This window comes from Pseudomyrmex gracilis, unplaced genomic scaffold (assembly GCF_002006095.1).
Source record: "Pseudomyrmex gracilis isolate BER0280 unplaced genomic scaffold, ASM200609v1 scaffold_203, whole genome shotgun sequence".
Taxonomy (NCBI): Eukaryota; Metazoa; Arthropoda; class Insecta; order Hymenoptera; family Formicidae; genus Pseudomyrmex; species Pseudomyrmex gracilis.
Genome location: NW_018020787.1, coordinates 108,802 through 127,227, shown reverse-complemented (window position 1 = coordinate 127,227; position 18,426 = coordinate 108,802). Strand labels below are relative to the sequence as shown.

Sequence of the window (18,426 nt, the reverse complement as noted above, 5' to 3'; positions counted from 1 at the left end):
ATTAGCACACTTCACTTCACTTGTACTAATATCACACTTGATCCTCTGATTTTGCAGGATCCCCAATGATCCATGACAAGAACAATAAACTCACTTCACTAACCTAAAACAGAAAAACTGCAATTAGTGCTTTTTTCTCCCAATAAGTGCGCGCTGTTGTCAAAATATACAAAATTATCGTTTACCTCTTATCACACTGTCACACCGACAGTTGCATTAAATGTCAGTACAAAGAACAGGATGCACCTGCAAACAAACAGATGATGTGAATAAATAAAATGGCAATATGTTTCTGTCATATGAGAAAGAGAACAAAAGATCATGGATCTGCGTATGAAATATGCACCGTGTAGATTGAACAGAAATAAATACAAGTTAAATACTAGTGGCACGATAATTCTGTAAGCTTCCCGCATGTTTAACATCGTTAAAATAAACTTTTTGCTTGCACACATACACGATTTGACAAATATAGCAAACTACAGTCCTGGGATAAACAAATGTTTTACAAGAGTGACTTACATATGTAACAAAAACATGAGTTTCTTTTACATATGTTAACATCGTTTGTATGTGTGCGTGTATGTGTGTGTGTATGATACTTTGTATATCAACTCTGTTAACTTGAGAATAAGAGAAAGAGAGAGAAAGAGACAGAGGGAAAGAGAACCCTGATTTTTAACCTTACAAAAATCGTGATACGACGACGCTAATTCTGATTCGAGTGTCGTTGAGAAAACAATCGAGCAAGTCGTGTCACTTAATACGCGGATTTGTTATCGGAAACATCACGCGCGACGCGCACCAAACACATATATGCATATATACATAGATATATATATATATATATATATCATCAGCTCGGTATCTCACGACGAAATCACGTATACAATAATAAAGCCGATTCCCGGAGCATTTCTCTCAGAAACCTACGACGAGGACACCTAAGGTCCGTCCGCGGAGACACAGCGAGCCAGTCACCGCCGCGTGTGGCCCAGTAAACATTGAGCAACCCCGACGAGATTGGTGTGATATCGCACCGCTGGAAACGTTGGTTTGTGACAAGCGGGAAAAAGGGGCAAAAGGTTATAACACGGTGCATGTAAGACGTCAAAATACAAATACGTGCGGAATCGGGGGGAGGGAGAGACGGGGGGGAGGGAAAAAGTGTTGCGGCGCGCCGCGCGGATGTGTGTTAACTAACCAACTAACAAACTACCTGGGGAACAGAGCGCCACCAGCTGCGTATCACGACGCGACGAGTCCCATCGTGCACGCGATAAACAAAAGTGAGAAACGAGAGAAAAGGGAGGGAAAAAAGAAAAAATAAAAAATCAAGAAAGAAAACAATCACGCACAACCGGGGAGAGACACACACGCGTTGTCCGATGGATCGACTCTCTCTCGGGTCGTGTGGTTTTTTACGACGGTGGTATCGTCCGGTGGTACAATCGTATTTGGCTCTCTCGGGTCTCCGGACGGAGGTAGTCCGCACACATCCGATTCTCCCGGCCGTAGGGGGAGACGAACTAGGTTTTTTTTCGCGCGCGCGTGTGTGTTCCAATCGCGGAGAGAGAGAGAGAGATAGAGACCTCGCACGTGTTACGTTTTCACGTTACGTCGTCGGGGGGGCCACGCAGCGACGCTTATCAGAATCTCATCGCGCGCACATTCGTTCACAGTGCCGTCCGGTCAAACAGAACCCAGCTTGGTTTTGTCACACTCGCAGTTCTTTCTCAAGACACTTAAAACAACACTAGAGGCACGAGCCGTCCGCCATATTAAACAAAAATTTCTTATTATGTCGGCGCTCAGGCAAACGAGCCGAATCGTTCGACGTGTTTCAAACGCGATGCCGTGTCGCGCGCAACATCAACTATTTCACCGACAACTCGTCCGTACGTCTCGTCCGTTTTGCGTCGCGGAAAATGCCTCTTAGTCGCCGTCATGGTCGTCACCGAAAAACGCTGCTACATTTACAGTTGCGAACTTGATTAGCGATGCGTGAGTCCTAGGGTGATTTCTAGGATGTTACGTTTCCGGAACATTCGCAAAGTTACGAGAGTCCCAATCTCGTGACTTTTATCTTTGCGTTTTGCCAAGATGTGTTCGTTCGCATCGCGCCGATTGAAGAATAATCGCGCGAGAGCGATCGAAGAAGTTACTTTTCAGAAACGCGCGCGCGTTGCACCGCGTTAATTAGTTTAGGTCGCGCTCTCGAGTTGAAGTTCGCCAGTTCGAGCGAATGAAGTGAAACATTGAAAACTCGCTCGCATCAAAGAAAACCGCGTGTCAGATTCGCGGTTCCAGCCCGATTCGCGATTTGTCCAGCGAGAATTGTGGACGCGCCAATTTTCGTCTTTGCGAACTGCGCACGTGTGCGTGTGTGTGTGCGCGCGTGGTGCGTGTGTGCGCGCATTATATACGTAATTCGTCGAAATCCGAATAATCCACAAGGAAAGACAATAGTCGGAAGAAGTTTTGTGTGATGACCATGTTTTGAACGCGTTTCAACACACACACACACACGCACACACACCTCCCCCCCCCGCGATAGCGAAGATAAGTTTAACTTTTATTTTTTTTTTTACGTCCGATTCCCCTCTCGAGATCTCACCCCGTGTGTTCCGCGCTGTAGATGAAGCGCTGTTGATTTCGCCGAACGAAAAGCGTATACGAGGTCCGCACGGGGTCAAAAAAAAAAAAAAGGCAATTAGCGTTAGTTAGGCCTGACACAAAAAATGGCATTAATTAGGAGAGCTTCTCACGCTGGTAGTTGGTACACGGACATCGGTAAGAAACGTTCCAAAATTTATCTCGCTTTATTCCTTAGCGTTACACCGATAACCTTGATTCTTCTCATTTGCGTGCGATGAAAGAAGCCAAAACTTTGCTCTGTCTGAAACCAATTGATTGCGTTTCGGCTTTCATTACACAAATCAGAGATAAAACCGTGTAAATGTTCGCGTTCTAGCCGATCCAAAAGAGTTAAAAATAAGTCTGTAAATGTGAACTATATTATCATCTCTGTGTGGAGACATGCATGTCACACAAACATATGTACAAGTACACAAAAAAAAATAGATGTTGCAAATTTCCGTACATTTTTGGTTTTTCCTTTCATTGCCTACAAGTGTAAATAGTATGATTTTTTATTGTTTTATTTGATAGCTTCAGATTTGAACAAGCAGTTAGAAGGTTGGTTGAGCGCGGCTGACTTATCTCACGGACCTGCCAGAGCAATTATTTCCCCGTCAGTAATTATCTTTTTTGCAATACAAAAGTCTACAAAGCAGACGGCATATACGTGTGAAGATTTTATAAAACTTTTTCTAAATTTTTGCAGACATGCAGGATACAGTTATTGTGGGGCGTGTGCTGGTTTCGCTTATAGGCAAATTAGTCCTGTAGTTGTGTAAGTATGGAACATGTGATGAAACTCTTTAACATTTTACTCGCACATCCTTTTTTTGACTATATATTTGCAAATGCGAAACGCATTCGAGAGACACGAGTCCAAATTTATCGCATAAATTTGTTGCAGTTTTATTGCTCGTATGTAGAATTCTCTTGTAATAATTTTTTTTCTTTTTTTATTTATCAGAAACTGAAAATCTCAATTAATTGCAGTTAGTCAGACAAAGAAGTTTGTGGCGGTCTGTTCGAAGATAAAATTCTGTAATATATATAGTAGAGACTGTGTAATATATTAGTTTAGTTTGTAATTTTTCAAATTTCTCAGTCAAATGAAACGTGCAACGTGCTGTTATGCAGCCGTAGGATATTTATTCTAGGCCCGTCTCATCATGTGAGATTACCAGGTTGTGCTCTAACGTCAGCTTCCATTTACCGAACGCCGTTGTACGATCTACATATCGATCAGCAAGGTATCAGCCGTTTTTGAATCTTCCGTTCCGTGTAAGTCTAGTCATCGATATCATTGTTTGCTCTTTAATGTTTTGATCGACACAGTAAGAAGAGAACTCGAAGAAACCGGCCACTTCGAATGCATGGATCTGAACACAGACGAGGAAGAACATAGCATTGAGATGCAGTTGCCATTTATCGCCAAAGTCATGGAAGGGTATGTTTAGAAATAAACTCTAAATCCCTCCCCTCCACTCCGATTTTATATAACCGATTGTAATTGCAAATATTGAAAAACTTCGTATTAACGAGAAATACCGATAAAATGGATAAATCTACTATTTCATGTACATGTGGTATGTGATTTTTACATTTGTAAGAGTGAAAATTTTATTTTTACCTCAATTAAACGCGTGGTTTGTTTCGTGCGTGCAGATTTAAAGACTCGTTTACTATTATTCCAATTTTGGTGGGATCTTTGAGTCCAGAAAGAGAGGCGCTTTACGGAAGATTGTTAGCGCCTTACATGGCCGATCCGCAAACATTGTTTATCATCTCCTCGGATTTCTGTCATTGGGGACAACGTTTTCGCTACACTTACTACGATAGATCGTGTGGGCCTATACACAGATCTATTCAAAACCTCGATAAAATGGTACATATATAAACTATCTTGGCTTGATTTAGATCATAAAAAATTTCTGACGTACTTTTTAAAAGACAGTATTTTTTACTAGATTTTTTTATAATTTTTCTGTGTTTTTGTTATGTTGCGCATTTTTTTCAGGGCATGGATATTATCGAGACTTTGAATCCCGCGATGTTCACCGAATATCTTAAAAAATATAGCAATACCATATGCGGTCGGCATCCGATTGGTGTCTTATTACAGGTAATAAAACAAAACAAATACATCCGATAATTATAATCGTATGTTAAGTCAGTTAATTCCAGCGAAAGCGGGTAGAGAAAGAGAGGAGGAAGGAGGAGAGTGAGGCCTAATAATAGTCTCATTCTATTTTTGCAGGCGATTCACAGTCTGAGAGGAAACACAAATGGTCAGAGGATGAATCTGAAGTTCTTGAAGTATGCTCAAAGTAGTCAATGTAACAACATGAACGACAGTTCTGTCAGTTACGCTAGTGCTTCCTTGGTTCTTGAGTGATAAACACACACGTATTGAATCACGGTTTACTGACTCTAAAATATAAACATTTTCTTAAAGTGTGGAACCATGTTTCGTTGTTTTGCAACAGCGTAACAGCGACGTTCTATAAATTATTGAATGAAATTAAGCAAGAATTCCGACATTTTTATAATGCGAGAAGAAGATATCGAAAACACTGAACAATTTAACTTGTAGCTTCTACCGTTTTTGTTTTTTTTTTTGCATTATGTGAATTTACTACCACAATATGGGTGTTGGGACAATTGTTGTTCGGTGCGTAACACGTGCTACAACAGATGGGTGTACTATTATCGAAACGTTTTTTTTTTTCTATTTGTATAAAATGCACATTTCGGTTTATTACTTACAAGATATATTCAGTACTTCCAGATTTCAATATGGGAAGGAGCTTAAATATTTCTTTGCTTTGGTTATCGGTACAACTCTAGTAAGCGTTAGTAACGGTATTTTATGTGTACTTCTTAGAAGGCAGAGATTTCAAGCTACTGGCAAAGAAGAGAAAATTTGTTACTTTTCTCTGTAAAAAAAATTGTATAATAATTTAATCGATCTTTAGGATGTATGTTACGTTGACACGCGGAATTTTATGGTGCTTAAAGTTTGTTTAGAGAAGTTGTGATATACGAATTAGCTTGATATTGAAATTTAAATATAATTTTCTAGCTGGTGGAGAGGAGTATACAAATGTTAATTTAAAAGAAGTTATTGTGTTTAGTAATACGAGACTCTAGATCACTGTTATATTTGTCTTAATCAACTCAAGTTTTTATGGGGGCTTTTTATATTTGAGACTTGCACGTGTTAGTTTTAACTACTTTATTATAATCTCTTAGTTGAATCGTACGCGCTCTGATAAGTACGCACGAGCTCTTGTTTAAGTCTCTTCTGTGCCTTTAGTGAGAACAATCTGCATTGATTTACATTTGTAATCGATAACAAATATCAATACGAGGTAAGACTTAAAATATATACACATATATATGTTCGTTCTTTCTTTCTTTTTCATACAAAGCAATGGAATGATCTCATATCCTTCCTATTCTATAATCTATTGTTATCTAAACATAGGAGATTAAGACAAATATTAATCTGAATGTTATTATTAATTAACATAGTACGGGATACGTGTAAGTCTGATAAAATGGAGTCAGTACATATAAAAAAAAAAAAAAAAGAAACAATTGCATACATAAAAAGAGTCTATAAATTTGTATAAATTTATTTTTTCCGTTTTTTTTTTTTCAAATGTGTGTGTTACAAACTTTTCAAGTCAAACAATTTATATTCTTTCTCGAGATTTATAAAATGGCCTGCGATACACAGACAACACATAACTGTCCTTGCTAAGACGCAAATACGCAGCATGCAGCAATTAATTTAAATTTAATTTTTCGTAGTAAGAACCCTAACACGTTTGTACAAAACAAAAAAGAAAAACAAACCAACAAATCTTCTACAATTGTGCGATTGATCTTACACACGTGTTGTTTTTTCTACCTTTGTATACTGACACAACAAGGTTTATATTTGTATGAGAAAAAAGTATAATCCTCTTTCCTCCTCCTCATATCTACATGTTACTTTATAAATGTATAATAAGAAAAAAAGTACATGAAAAAAGAAATATACAATAAAGTTTTTGTATATATACAACCTCTGTATGTTTGTGTGTGACATAAATTATATATTCCGCAATTTTAATATTCCTATGGCAACTCTCACTTTTTTTGTCTGTTTAAAATGTAAATAACTATTAACAAAGTTTTCAAGAGTCCTCTCTTTTTTTTACGTCGTACTCTATATTATTACTATGAAAAAGTTCGTCAAATAATTTGTTTGTATAGATCGGTAGTCCAATACTTGTACCTAAGATCGTCTCAAGTTCATCTTCGGACGGTGTGCGGCCTGCAAGACCGCCGGTATATCATCATCATAAGATGAACTCTAGACGATCTTGATTATAACATCGGATTATAAATACATACCGACCTTCTATAAATACTTTTACTGTTCAATCTCAAATGTACGATCGGTATTGCTCACCACATTTAGATAAATGTCGTATTGTTGATCCAGTCCCATGTAACAATCGGAAATCAAGTAGAACGTTAACCTCATTGGTCCTGGAAACAAAATTTTCAGATTTTTATTCGTTAGAAACTCGAAAAAATCAAGAAAAATAATTATAAATTGCGAACAAGTCGGTAAGGTTTACCCAAGGTATTCGGTGCGGTAAATTGCAACTGATGTTGTCTCTGCTGACTGTTTACACCGGACACTCTTTTAAGAGCCAACAATTCTTTACTCTGAATATCGCCCAATATCAAAAACCAGCTTTCGTCTTTTCCCTTCAAGAACATTGGACAATGCGCTTTCAGAGTTTTAGAATGGTTTATTCTTTTCAATCCGACGGTTAACGTATAGTCCTCGTTCTGTCGAACGTTCAGTAAATTGTCCTTGTTACGCTTCGTGTGTATTCTTCTTTTTTCGGCATCGTCGTCGTCGCAACTCTCTAGCATTAAACTGACGGATATTACCGGCATATCCCGAATAACTTGATGTATCTAAAAACAAACGCGTTTGACACACCATAAGTTTAGATAATTAATTAAAAAATTTATCTTCTAATATACACATGATAAAAACTAGCATATTAAATATTTAGTTTCCAATCAATTTCATTACTTCGCGCATTTGGTTTTCCTCGTACTCTCTGCACAACGTCTTTGCGAGTCTCTTATAATCGTCACACGTGATGGAACATAACTTCGGCAGAGCCAACGACAATGACGAGAACAGATGCAAGTCTTCTTTCCTTACGTGCGGTAGCGTCATGATAGCGGATTCGTCTATCCACCGTGCCTGGATGATCATTTGAAACAGTTGCATTATTCTAATCGTGCTCGTTAACCATCCACGTTCGGCGACCGTATCAATCATTGCCTGAAAATATCATCCTCGTCAATTGCCAAGTTTAAAAAAAATTATACAATTCGTAAAACAATAATTCTATGTATATATGTTCGTGCAAATACAATTGCACGCACAAGTTACGAATTTCACTGCAAGTTGTACCTGCAAAATTCTGATTGCTTGATCGAGCACGGACTTCAGATCAGTGGTGTAATCGGTGCACGGCAAAGGCAGTCTCGAGAAATGCGCTTGTAGCAATAGAAATGTTTTCGTGTGCGGAGAATCGTAAGTGTACTGATCCACGGAAAAACGGCACATTTTCGCTAATTCTCTGTTAAACACATAATTTATTTAAGTAGTACACTTTGAGAGCAAGGAAGACACGAGATGTTAGGAACTGATTCTGTTAACTCACTCATTTAACAATTCCTCGTTGTGTCTCACAGGTAATTCATTGTACTCGTGCGAATTGCAAAGTATATGTAAACACTGGTCCAGCGTCATGTCCTCTTTCAACGACTGTGTGAACATCAGCATCGTTTTGTGCGACAAATAGTAGAACGACGCTATCTTTCCCATCGGCAGTGATAGCAACATTTGCTCGTTCTAATTCAATGCGGGATCAATGCAGTGTTATTGTGCGAACTATTATGTTATTACATAACAATCGAATGTATACTCATACCTCGTCGTAATCAACGCAATGCGACTCCACTAATGATTTCAGAGTGGTTTCTATCAATTCCGAGAGATACTCGTTGACGAACTGAGGCTCCAACACATCCAGATCGTAATACTTCGGGTTCTTCATTAATCTTCGGAAGTAATACGTCCACGTTAAATAATCGAGGAATTCTTGTTTGTTCTTGATAGTGCCGGCGACAATCTCGGCGTTGATGTGATCGGGCAACACTGCCATCAGACTCGATTCCACCGGGAACGGTTCGTACAAGAATTTCTTGTAGAAATTCTTCTTCAAGTCGTGCACGAGGACAACAGCCACACCGGAATCATCGAACTGCGGTCTGCCAGCGCGACCCATCATTTGGAGAACGTCGGTTATTGGCATGTCCACGTAACGCTTCAACTTGCCGTCGTAATACTCCGTGCCTTTTATCACTACCAAGTGAGCGGGGAAATTAACACCCCACGCTAATGTGGCCGTAGTGATCAGTACCTAAATGATTTAATCACGTTTTTATTTTTTTTCTTTTAAGAATGTAAATAATAAGATGAATTTTGTACTGACATTTTTATAAATATTGCACACACACGAAGTTGCGAAAAAGAACGCGTACCTGTATCTTGTTATTGACAAACAATTCCTCCACCGTTCTCCTGTCTCTGTCCTGCAGACCAGCATGATGAAGACCAATTCCGAAAGCGAGCGTGAGCTTCAGATTCGTGTCTTTTATATTCTCAAGAATGTTCATCATTTCTTCTTCCGGCATGTGCAACCACTGCTTGGGATTGTCCTCCGCAGCGAGATACGCAATTAAATCCAAAGCGGTCAAACGCGTTTGTCTGCGGGAGGATACGAACACGAGGGAGGGACTGGTAGGCGCGTGTTGTCTAATCGCCTGGAAAGTTGGTCTGTTCATCGTCGCCATTCGGGGACAATAATGTTTGCCGGGAAATCCGCTTATGTGAACCTCCAACGGTACAGGTCTCACAGACGGGCGGAAATTGTAAAGACCCATCTCTTTGATGTCAAGCCAATTGGCTAGATCTATCGCGTTGGCTAGTGCGGTTGAGAGTCCTACAATTCTGACCTTTTTCTGCGTATTTGACGATATGAAATTGGTTCGGGAGATAATAACTTCGAGAACTGGTCCTCGATCCTCGCCCAGCAGATGAATCTCGTCGATCACTATGAGCGCCACGTTCTTTACGTATCTTCGCGTTTGCCAGCTTCGACTGATACCGTCCCACTTTTCGGGCGTCGTAACGATCACTCTCGCTTCCGCGATCATCTTTATATCGGGCGATACATCCCCGGTTAATTCCACCACCTTCTTGCCCAGACGTTCCTCGAGTCGCACCTTCCAATCGTTTACGCGTTCTCTGACCAGTGCTTTCAGGGGCGCTATGTAAACGACCTTTTGATCGGGATAATTCGCGAAGACACGGAACATGGCGATTTCGGCTGCGATTGTTTTTCCTGATCCGGTTGGCGCACCGAGAAGAACGTTACTGTCCGTGTAATACAGGCAATGAAAGATCTGCGTCTGTATTGGATTGAAGTGAGTGAAATTGTACAGACTCTCAAATGCCAAATTCTTCAGAGCGGTAACCGGTAACGGTTGCAATTCCAGCAGATCCGTATGCGGCGGATGAGTCTCCGGCAGGATAAGATCGCGAAAACTCAACGGATATTCGGTCTCGCTGCCCATCCAGTGATCGCTCGTAACTCGGACCAAATACTGAGCTGGCATCGGTTCCGTCAACGGTATAGTAATGACAAGTTCTTGCTCGAGATTCTGATAAATCATCTTTCTCGTTAATATAAAATATTCGTGATGATAAATGAAGTTCGAATCCGGATCCTCAATCCAAATCCAGAAGGCCTGCGAGTTCTTCCCGTGAATTTTGTCGTTCCACTGAAATTGCGGGATCATTTTGAGTCGTATTCTCAAAACGGTACGCGTTATGGGCTGTAAAGTGTATTCCACGTCCAGCACGGGCAGTTCGTTGCAACACTTTTTCACCAATGTCGCAGCCCTCTGATCTCTCAGAATGCTGCCAATTTCCTTCACGTCCATATCTTGCAACCTATAGATCTCTAGTTCTCGTTGCTCGATCTTATTGATAACTTCCGCAGACAGACAGTCGAACTGACGAAGCGGCGTAAAAAATTCCCACTGCTGCGCTTCGAACATCTTCGCCATCCGTAGCAGTCGTCCGGCCATTATCGCGTTGTTCTGTCTGAGCATTATTTCGAACAACGCCCTGGTTATCCGCATGGCGTTCTGCGTGACGTATGCCTGATCGGATATCAACGATGCCGTGTTCACCCGAATTCTGGAGAGATACGTCTGCATCAATATATTGACCTTGCCGTGGACATTCTCCGCGCCGCCTTCCGGTGTTAATTCACACTCTCTCAGCAAATTGTCCAGCTCATTCATCTCGTCGTCCCGCACCTTAAGCTGCTGGAATTCCTGAGCACGGGATATCACCGTCATAATCTGCGCCTCAGTCATAACGGATTGTATCAGCTCGTTGAAGATTTCGACTGTGTCGTACTTGAGATAATAGTGACTCGCGATACGGCCTAGATCGGTTGCGCTGAGATCGCCGGTAGGCATGTATCTGATCATTCGCGCCTTGTCCAGCGCCTTGGCGGCGTTGTCTATGAGGTCCTTTCGTGTCTTCTCGAGATTGGGATCTTCCACGAGGGTTTGATAAATCAAACCGTAAGCGTGAAAATTCTTCTTCATTCGCACAAACAGATAAGTGTAGCTCAGCCATTCGATTGCTTCCGCCACATTTGATATTGTACCCAATACTATCTCGGCGTTCAAATTATCCGCCAGATACGTGATGAAACTACTTTCGATCGGTATTTGATTCGTCAGCAGTGACAAGTAGTGCGACAACTTGTCGTGCGACGTGATGATGACCGCGTGGCCCGATTTATCGAACTGCGGTCTGCCGGCACGACCGAATATCTGTAACACGTCTAATATGCCCAGATCGACGAACGAACCGTGATTCGAATCGTAGATCTCCGTCCCTCGTATGATAACTGCGTGCGCGGGTAGATTCACGCCCCAGGCCAAAGTAGAAGTACACACTAACACCTTGATCAACCCCTCCGAGAAATATTTCTCAACGAGATTTCTGTCCGAACGCAGCAAGCCAGCATGATGTATCGATATTCCGCAATTAAACAACTCGCCGAGATGCTTGTTGCGCGACTTGACGAAGGCTTTGTTCACGTACTTCGTCTGGTTGTCAGACAAAAAATATTTGAGCGTGTCGTTCTTCGTCGCCAGCTCTCTCAGAATGTTCGCCATCCTCAGGGTGGCGTTTCGCGCGTGTACGAATATCATCACTTGGTGATTCTGTCGCACCATTTCCACGACATTTTCGTAACACACGCGATCCATGTCGTTCATCTGTTGAATCGGTTTGACGGCCTTGACGCCGATGAAGGTCTGACTGAGAGGCACCGGACGGAAGCGATGATCGAAGTAAAACAGTCCCTTCGAGGGATTGACGCGCAGAAATCGCGCAACGTCCACGTAATTCGGCAATGTGGCTGATAAACCGACTATTCTGATCATGCTCTGCGACGACTCCACTTGACGCAGAGTCCTCGCCACCAGCGCTTCCACCACCGGTCCTCTGTCACCGTGCAATAAGTGCACCTCGTCGATGATGAGCAATCTCACGATGCTGGTGAGAGAAATATCGCCGGTGCCCTTTCTCGTGACAACGTCCCACTTTTCCGGCGTGGTCACTATCATCTGCGTCTGTTGAATCTCTTGTTTCGTAAGTTGCATATCCCCGGTCAATTCGCGAACGCACACCCCCAGAGAGCTGAGTTTCTTGTTAAAATTCGCTGTCATTTCAGCCGCCAGGGCTTTCATGGGCGCGATGTATATTATTTTGAACTGATCTTTCTGCAACAGTCCGTCCTGAATGTTCTGTTTCAACTGATGCACTACGGTCAGCATCGCCACGTTCGTTTTACCAGCTCCGGTCGGAGCGCAAATCAACAGATTCTCGTTGGTGTTGTACGCCACGTTGAAAACTATACTTTGAATTCTGTTTAACGACTTCATGCCACTAAATGCCATCTGACCAATCTCGTCCAGAGAGGATATCAACACGGGATCGACCTCAATGTCAATATCTTTTTTTTCCGGTATTGGTATGTGAACTTTTTCATAGTAATCGCAATCCTGTCTCTTAACATCCTCGGCCAACATTACTTTCTTTCCCGACACGTAACTGCTTTGTTTAGCATTCGCTTTGGAATCAAACACAAACGGAAAATGTTCGGTACTGTCCAGATTAGATTTTTTAGGAAATAACGGTGTGTGCATAGCTATGATCGCCTCGTTTTTCTTACGTTGCAGATGAATTCGATCAAATTCATTATCCTCAGTTTCCGTCGATTTGCCGTCTCGCTTGTTGGTCAGTTTGTTCAATTTTTTTTCCTCTTTACGCACTTGCTTGCACAACTGTTTTTCTTCTTCGGACTGTACAGTTACTTGACCGCTGATAATAGGGCCTTGTTGCGCAGTTGTTTGTGCGGACCTCTTGTTTACTTTTGAGCAGTTCATTGTTGATACGATGGTTTTCCGGTGTTCAAGAATGTACTGAATAAAGTCCACATGTTCGAAACCTAACATATCAAATAGTTCATTCTGTATATTCTGAGAATTCTTTTTCAACTTATTCACTATTTCCATTCCAAAATCCTGATATGACTTTTCTGTATTACATTTTTTACAACAATCTTTTAATCCATCAATAAATGTTGTTTTATCAAACTATAATTGAGAGAACAGGAAGAGGAAAATTAAGATTAATTTTGATTATGTGTGTCTGCGCGTGTCTAATGGATACTCACTACGGATTTCTGTGCATTTTGCGGAGGCTTTGTTTCATGAATCATCGTAAATCTGTCGGTGTTCGAATTTATCTTTTCCTCAGACATTTTGTGAAGACCGTTGGTATCGGGCCAGACAACTCTTGCTTCATTGTAGGGAATAGTCGTCCCGAACATCGACGAATTAGAAACATTAGTGTCCATGTTTTCCTTGCCATCTAGTGATAATAATAATTTTCTAGCTTCTTCGCCACAGAATCGTTGAATGTCTTGAACTACCTGTATGTTAACACAAGGCAGATAGTTAAACAATATAACAACATACAAAAAGTACATTACAATGTACCTTCATAATTTCCTGTGCGGATGAAAACGTCATGAGTTCTAATTTTTCGGCAAGTATCTCTGAAAGTTCCCATGTCATCTCTTCTTCTTCAATCAATAAACGTAATGCATAAACTATAAATTCAGTTACAACATCTGACGGAGCATCCCCTAAAAGAAAAAATTCAATTATAAAAATTGTACATAGTATATCATCAAATATCTCTACGTTACATTCTACTTACCTGACACTTCTCTCACAATTTCTCTCATTATTAATAGATATGTTTTAAGATTCTTAGATGCGCTTTTACATATGTCATTCCAATCAAATGAGCTGTGTATAACATGCGTAAATGATTAGAATTTCAATAATCTATTGTTGCATATATGTTTTATACATATTTATGATTCTCCCAATTACGATAAGTCTTAAAATATCTATAAAACATATTGACCATCTCCTTCTACATTCTTTTTAATCGCAAGATATCAACTTACCTCTTTAATTTTTGTTCTCGCTCTTGTCTCTTTCTTAATAAGTCATTTGGTTCTTGTTCTAATGTTTCTCTGTTACGTTCCAACGAAGTAAACATCCGCAAAGCTCTGGTTATACGTGGTAACTTCGTCATTGTGTATTACCTGTATTTATTTTCATTAACTATTAATATAAAACATCTCAATGTATCTCTTCAAACACACATAAAAAAACTATCCAGATAAATTAATATGAAATCATAAATGGATTAAAATCTGTGAAGACTCGAACATAAAATGTTGGGGGGGAGGGTATGACTTCTTAATTAGTTTTATTTTTAATTATATAAGATATTTGATTTTTTGTTATTTTCTCTCTCTCTCTCTCTCTAACTTAAATTATATTTATAAAATTGGTTTACTATCACATTAAGATAAAATTGCTTATTACGTGCAATAACATTCACAAATTGGATTGCGCAATGTAACCCAATATTTGAGAATTTACAAATTTTCTATATATACACACACTAGCGCGCATAAATTAATTATAAATTGTAATAAAAAAGCCATATGTATAAAATAATCTTTTTTCTACGTGTACCAACCAAGTGAGTCACATACCAAGTAACGGTCGAAGCAGAAAATAACAACGCAAATAACAATAAAATTGACCCGAAGTGACGGTAAAAGACTGTGAAAGAAAATGCGAAGGTTTTCGTAACGTGACTCCTGATAGCAACGATAAAAAACGGTGAATCCCGCGAACGCCGCCTGTTTCAGCTTCCTCCTCGGAGATTCGATAAATTGTGAGCCGGTCTACAACGGACCACTTGTATTGGTCAATTCACAAAAACGATGGTGCGGTTGGTTCATTGTAGATTCGGCTTGCGATTGCCGATTGTTGCGATCGTCAAACGATATATGTACACTGACCGATGATAAATGATTCCGCGAGAGGAGGGGCAAAGTTTTTCCCTCACTCATGGTCTTATCTCAATCGTGGAAGAAACTGGTGCACAGAAAAAAAAATAAAATTTATTTATTGAAATGTTTTTTATGAACTTGGCGTGTACACACACGCACACACACACACAAGTGCGTAAGATATTTTTAATACTATTGTACACACATGTTGCAGTACACATAAATATGAAATTTATTTATTTACGAGCGCTGAAAATAATTTATTCAAATTCTAAGAATTGATTTTATAAATTTGCGTAATGACATCACAATATATTTATATTATTTTATTACTTACTTCGCAACAACATTTGTATGATTCGATTTTTAGAAGCCTCGCTCTTCACGATTGTTGCCAACTAACTTAGGCGACTATGCGGAAGCCTAAAACGATAAGAAAAATTGTAACACGGAGCATCCGGCACTGTGTCTGGAATAATCCGGAAGAGAGAAATTCAGATAAAACCACAATGACGAGTCTTTCTCATTAGTTATATTTAGATCTAAACTGCATAACGTTCAAAATAGTGTTATACATACAATCGGCAACTTGCGCGCGATTGTCTTCCTAAATATAAAATAGTATGAAATTATTCTCGACAATAAAACCGATGGCCATGTTTCAGTTCGGACGATCCGAAGAGTTTCCCTCGCAATATTCTACGCATCCAAGCTCGGTAACGATAGACACGACCGTGATTATACTGGTCGCAATTTTCGCAATTATCTTCCTCGCTTATCTCAGCATTATACCAAGCTACCGGAAGAAAGAGGTAAGTACAGCAAAAGTTACATGGATGTATACATAAACGATATCACTTTCACCATCTCGTTATCTGGCGCAGAGTGTCTACGTAACTATAAAAGTTATCTTCAGCATCGCAATTGGATGTTTGTTGATAGGTGAGTCTTTTTGCTAACGCGTGTCTAATATTTTACTCTGTGTTCGTTCTGTATTGATAATAATTTATTTATTTGTTATGTTGTAATGTTAAAAAAAAAAACACGCAGTCGAAAACTTCGGTCAGGAATGGGAATATGGTGACACGAAATGCAAAACGCCCTATCGGGTCGGAGTGGGTCAAGAAATCGAGGCTCAAATGGCGGTCAAGATAGGGCTGAGATCGGTGAACATCACATTAAAGGGTAATTCAAAGAAATGCAAAAAACTAAATGTAAAAAATTTGAAAATTGTTGTAAAAACCAATTCTTTTTGCATGTTTGTAAAATTTCACGAAACATAAATACCTAGTTCATCAGCTTTATTCGCTGATTTCTTCCTGCAGCGGACAACATCCTGTTAATTGGATATTTCCCTTACAGGTGAAGCGAAAGAAGATACGCCACTCGCGAGAGAAACGATCAATTACAACGAAAGATTTCCTTGGACATGGGACCAGGGTAGAGCCGGTTTCGGGCCCGATGGTAATGTATGATATACTCGCTGCAAAATGTGACTCTTTGTTATGTTGAAATTATAAACGAGATTCTTACAATAGCCGGACTTTTACAAAGAACCTTTCGCGATGGTCAGAAGAAAGGTCTGCCCATTCCCATTTTGTGGATCGCCGAATATTTCGTTATTGACGGAGAAGGCATTCGGTTTGGGCGATTTTATCGAACCGCCGGCTGGTATTGTCACATCTTGTTGTGGTCAGTATGAAAGACACAAAAAAAGACAGAACTATACAAACAATATAAAGTGAATTCTTTTTTTTTGTTTCATTACACGCACGAAAAACAGTACACATGTTTCATAATAACCGAATTTTTCTACCTCAAAACAAAGCTAATGTTTCGTCGCAAAGTCTTTTCTTCTATCGTGAAAATCCTGCATCGTCCCTGTTTCAGGACCGCCTTTGCTTGTTGGATACTAGCTAACATATTTCTGCAATCTGTTCCCCGATACGTCGCCTATTTGACCGGCTTGATCGGCGGCTTGCAGTGGTTGACCTGCGTTGTTTGGGTCCTCATACATAATCCAACTCCGCTCGTCATCCCGTTTGAGAGTGATTCCGTCATCACAATGGCTCTGGGCACGCATTTTTGGATGACTTTCGGATGCGGTGAATCATTTATTCATCTCGATCGCATTTTCTTTTTTTTTTTTTCTTTATTTATCTCTCGTACAAAATTCTGACCTCGTGTCGAATATATATATATTTTTTTCAGGTCTGTTTTGCGTTATTCTGGCGATTGTGCTGCTATTTATGGACTTGCGTCATCCCAATACGTTGTCTATCTTTTTGGGAATAGATCCCCTCGGCCAGTACGACGAATGCGTGATGCGTAAGCAACTGTGAACAAACTCAAACTGTTTCCACGTCTCAAAAGCGCGTTTGAGACATTCCGCAAAAAAGAACAAGAGCAAATCTTTGTTTGTAAATCGACAGGAAGCAATCAAGTGAGCGACGTATTGTGCACAAAGGTGAATATGGGCTGGATTGAACTGACACCGACCTCAGCTCTATCAGAAAACAGCGACACGGAGATGGTGAGTAAAACAAAGCAGACAAAAAAATGTTAGAGTCAAAGATACAGGCTGCGTTCCGATACTCACTTTGTCTGAGCACAAACTAAAAATCTACACCACCTCACATCACACGCGATGTAGATTTCCAGTACTGGCGGTGAACATCGGAACGCACACAGCTATGGTTAGCTAATTAATAATAGAAAAAATCAACAATCAGCAGACGGTGTTGAAGAGACGCTCGACCATAAAGAACGCGCAGAAATCTCTCTTCCGTGCGCCAATTCCCATGAAGATGGAAACCTGCAACGACGACGTGGTCATTTATGAAAACCAGGATGTAGCAGAGTACGTGTGTGTTCGCGTTTCACCTAAAACATAACTCAAAGATTGTCCGTTTCAAAGGAACATATTTCTCTTGTTTTTTTTTTTGATTTTTTTTTCATGAAACATTTAGAATTTTTGCTCGTAGTTTTTATTGCTCACTTCGTCCTTACACAGTCTTCGGATAAAGTATAGAACATCTTTAATATATAAAAATCCTAAGTCAAACCAAAGAGATAATTACATGTACAAATTAATGAAAAAAAAAAAAAAAAAAAAAAAAAAAAAAAAAAAAAATTTTTTCAATTTGTGTTTTTGATCGACGCAGAA

General features: G+C 40.0%; 3 protein-coding genes across 9 annotated transcripts in view; 2 read left to right on the top strand and 1 right to left on the bottom strand.

The window, feature by feature from the left end:
- Nucleotides 1-12: 12 nt before the first annotated feature.
- LOC109858405 (activating signal cointegrator 1 complex subunit 3) overlaps nucleotides 13-18,426 on the bottom strand; it is an 18,636-nt gene continuing 222 nt past the window's right edge. Inside the window, exons 1-16 of one of the 6 annotated variants that reach the window (XM_020435609.1) lie at nucleotides 15,840-15,923; nucleotides 15,598-15,683; nucleotides 14,958-15,345; nucleotides 14,358-14,498; nucleotides 14,102-14,193; nucleotides 13,879-14,027; nucleotides 13,554-13,811; nucleotides 9,268-13,473; nucleotides 8,655-9,146; nucleotides 8,385-8,575; nucleotides 8,132-8,300; nucleotides 7,742-7,999; nucleotides 7,272-7,620; nucleotides 7,100-7,179; nucleotides 186-246; nucleotides 13-103 (exon numbers count right to left, since the gene is read on the bottom strand). In XM_020435609.1, coding sequence (XP_020291198.1) covers nucleotides 217-246; nucleotides 7,100-7,179; nucleotides 7,272-7,620; nucleotides 7,742-7,999; nucleotides 8,132-8,300; nucleotides 8,385-8,575; nucleotides 8,655-9,146; nucleotides 9,268-13,473; nucleotides 13,554-13,811; nucleotides 13,879-14,027; nucleotides 14,102-14,193; nucleotides 14,358-14,488 — 6,405 coding nt within the window. In that variant the 5' untranslated portion in view covers nucleotides 14,489-14,498; nucleotides 14,958-15,345; nucleotides 15,598-15,683; nucleotides 15,840-15,923 and the 3' untranslated portion in view covers nucleotides 13-103; nucleotides 186-216. Of the gene's footprint in view, nucleotides 104-185; nucleotides 247-6,675; nucleotides 7,180-7,271; nucleotides 7,621-7,741; nucleotides 8,000-8,131; nucleotides 8,301-8,384; nucleotides 8,576-8,654; nucleotides 9,147-9,267; nucleotides 13,474-13,553; nucleotides 13,812-13,878; nucleotides 14,028-14,101; nucleotides 14,194-14,357; nucleotides 14,499-14,957; nucleotides 15,346-15,597; nucleotides 15,684-15,839; nucleotides 15,924-16,547; nucleotides 16,744-16,817; nucleotides 16,944-17,076; nucleotides 17,239-18,426 lie in introns of those variants that run through there. The other 5 variants (XM_020435606.1, XM_020435605.1, XM_020435608.1 and 2 more) reach the window with 5 other exon arrangements.
- Nucleotides 2,037-6,240, top strand: LOC109858411 (protein MEMO1). The gene is made up of 8 exons (XM_020435622.1): nucleotides 2,037-2,793; nucleotides 3,172-3,253; nucleotides 3,347-3,415; nucleotides 3,775-3,887; nucleotides 3,973-4,084; nucleotides 4,303-4,522; nucleotides 4,655-4,759; nucleotides 4,895-6,240. The coding sequence occupies exons 1-8, from the start codon at nucleotides 2,742-2,744 to the stop codon at nucleotides 5,030-5,032; spliced, it is 891 nt and encodes a 296-aa protein (XP_020291211.1). The 5' UTR covers nucleotides 2,037-2,741; the 3' UTR covers nucleotides 5,033-6,240.
- The window catches only part of LOC109858410 (dual oxidase maturation factor 1-like), a 3,034-nt gene continuing 475 nt past the window's right edge, over nucleotides 15,868-18,426 (top strand). The window contains exons 1-9 of one of the 2 annotated variants that reach the window (XM_020435621.1): nucleotides 15,868-16,072; nucleotides 16,145-16,202; nucleotides 16,311-16,445; nucleotides 16,623-16,724; nucleotides 16,799-16,952; nucleotides 17,151-17,365; nucleotides 17,472-17,588; nucleotides 17,693-17,793; nucleotides 17,996-18,120. In XM_020435621.1, the coding sequence (XP_020291210.1) occupies nucleotides 15,884-16,072; nucleotides 16,145-16,202; nucleotides 16,311-16,445; nucleotides 16,623-16,724; nucleotides 16,799-16,952; nucleotides 17,151-17,365; nucleotides 17,472-17,588; nucleotides 17,693-17,793; nucleotides 17,996-18,120 (1,196 nt within the window). In that variant the 5' untranslated portion in view covers nucleotides 15,868-15,883. Of the gene's footprint in view, nucleotides 16,073-16,144; nucleotides 16,203-16,310; nucleotides 16,446-16,622; nucleotides 16,725-16,798; nucleotides 16,953-17,150; nucleotides 17,366-17,471; nucleotides 17,589-17,692; nucleotides 17,794-17,992; nucleotides 18,121-18,426 lie in introns of both variants that reach the window. The other variant, XM_020435620.1, reaches the window with a different exon arrangement.

Bases quoted from the DNA above. Each gene is read 5' to 3' on its own strand.
- LOC109858411 (XM_020435622.1), top strand. From the start codon at position 2,742: ATGGCATTAATTAGGAGAGCTTCTCACGCTGGTAGTTGGTACACGGAC. The intron at 3,888-3,972 runs GTATCAGCCGTT...TGATCGACACAG, and splicing joins TCTACATATCGATCAGCAAG to TAAGAAGAGAACTCGAAGAA. The intron at 4,085-4,302 runs GTATGTTTAGAA...TCGTGCGTGCAG, and splicing joins ATCGCCAAAGTCATGGAAGG to ATTTAAAGACTCGTTTACTA.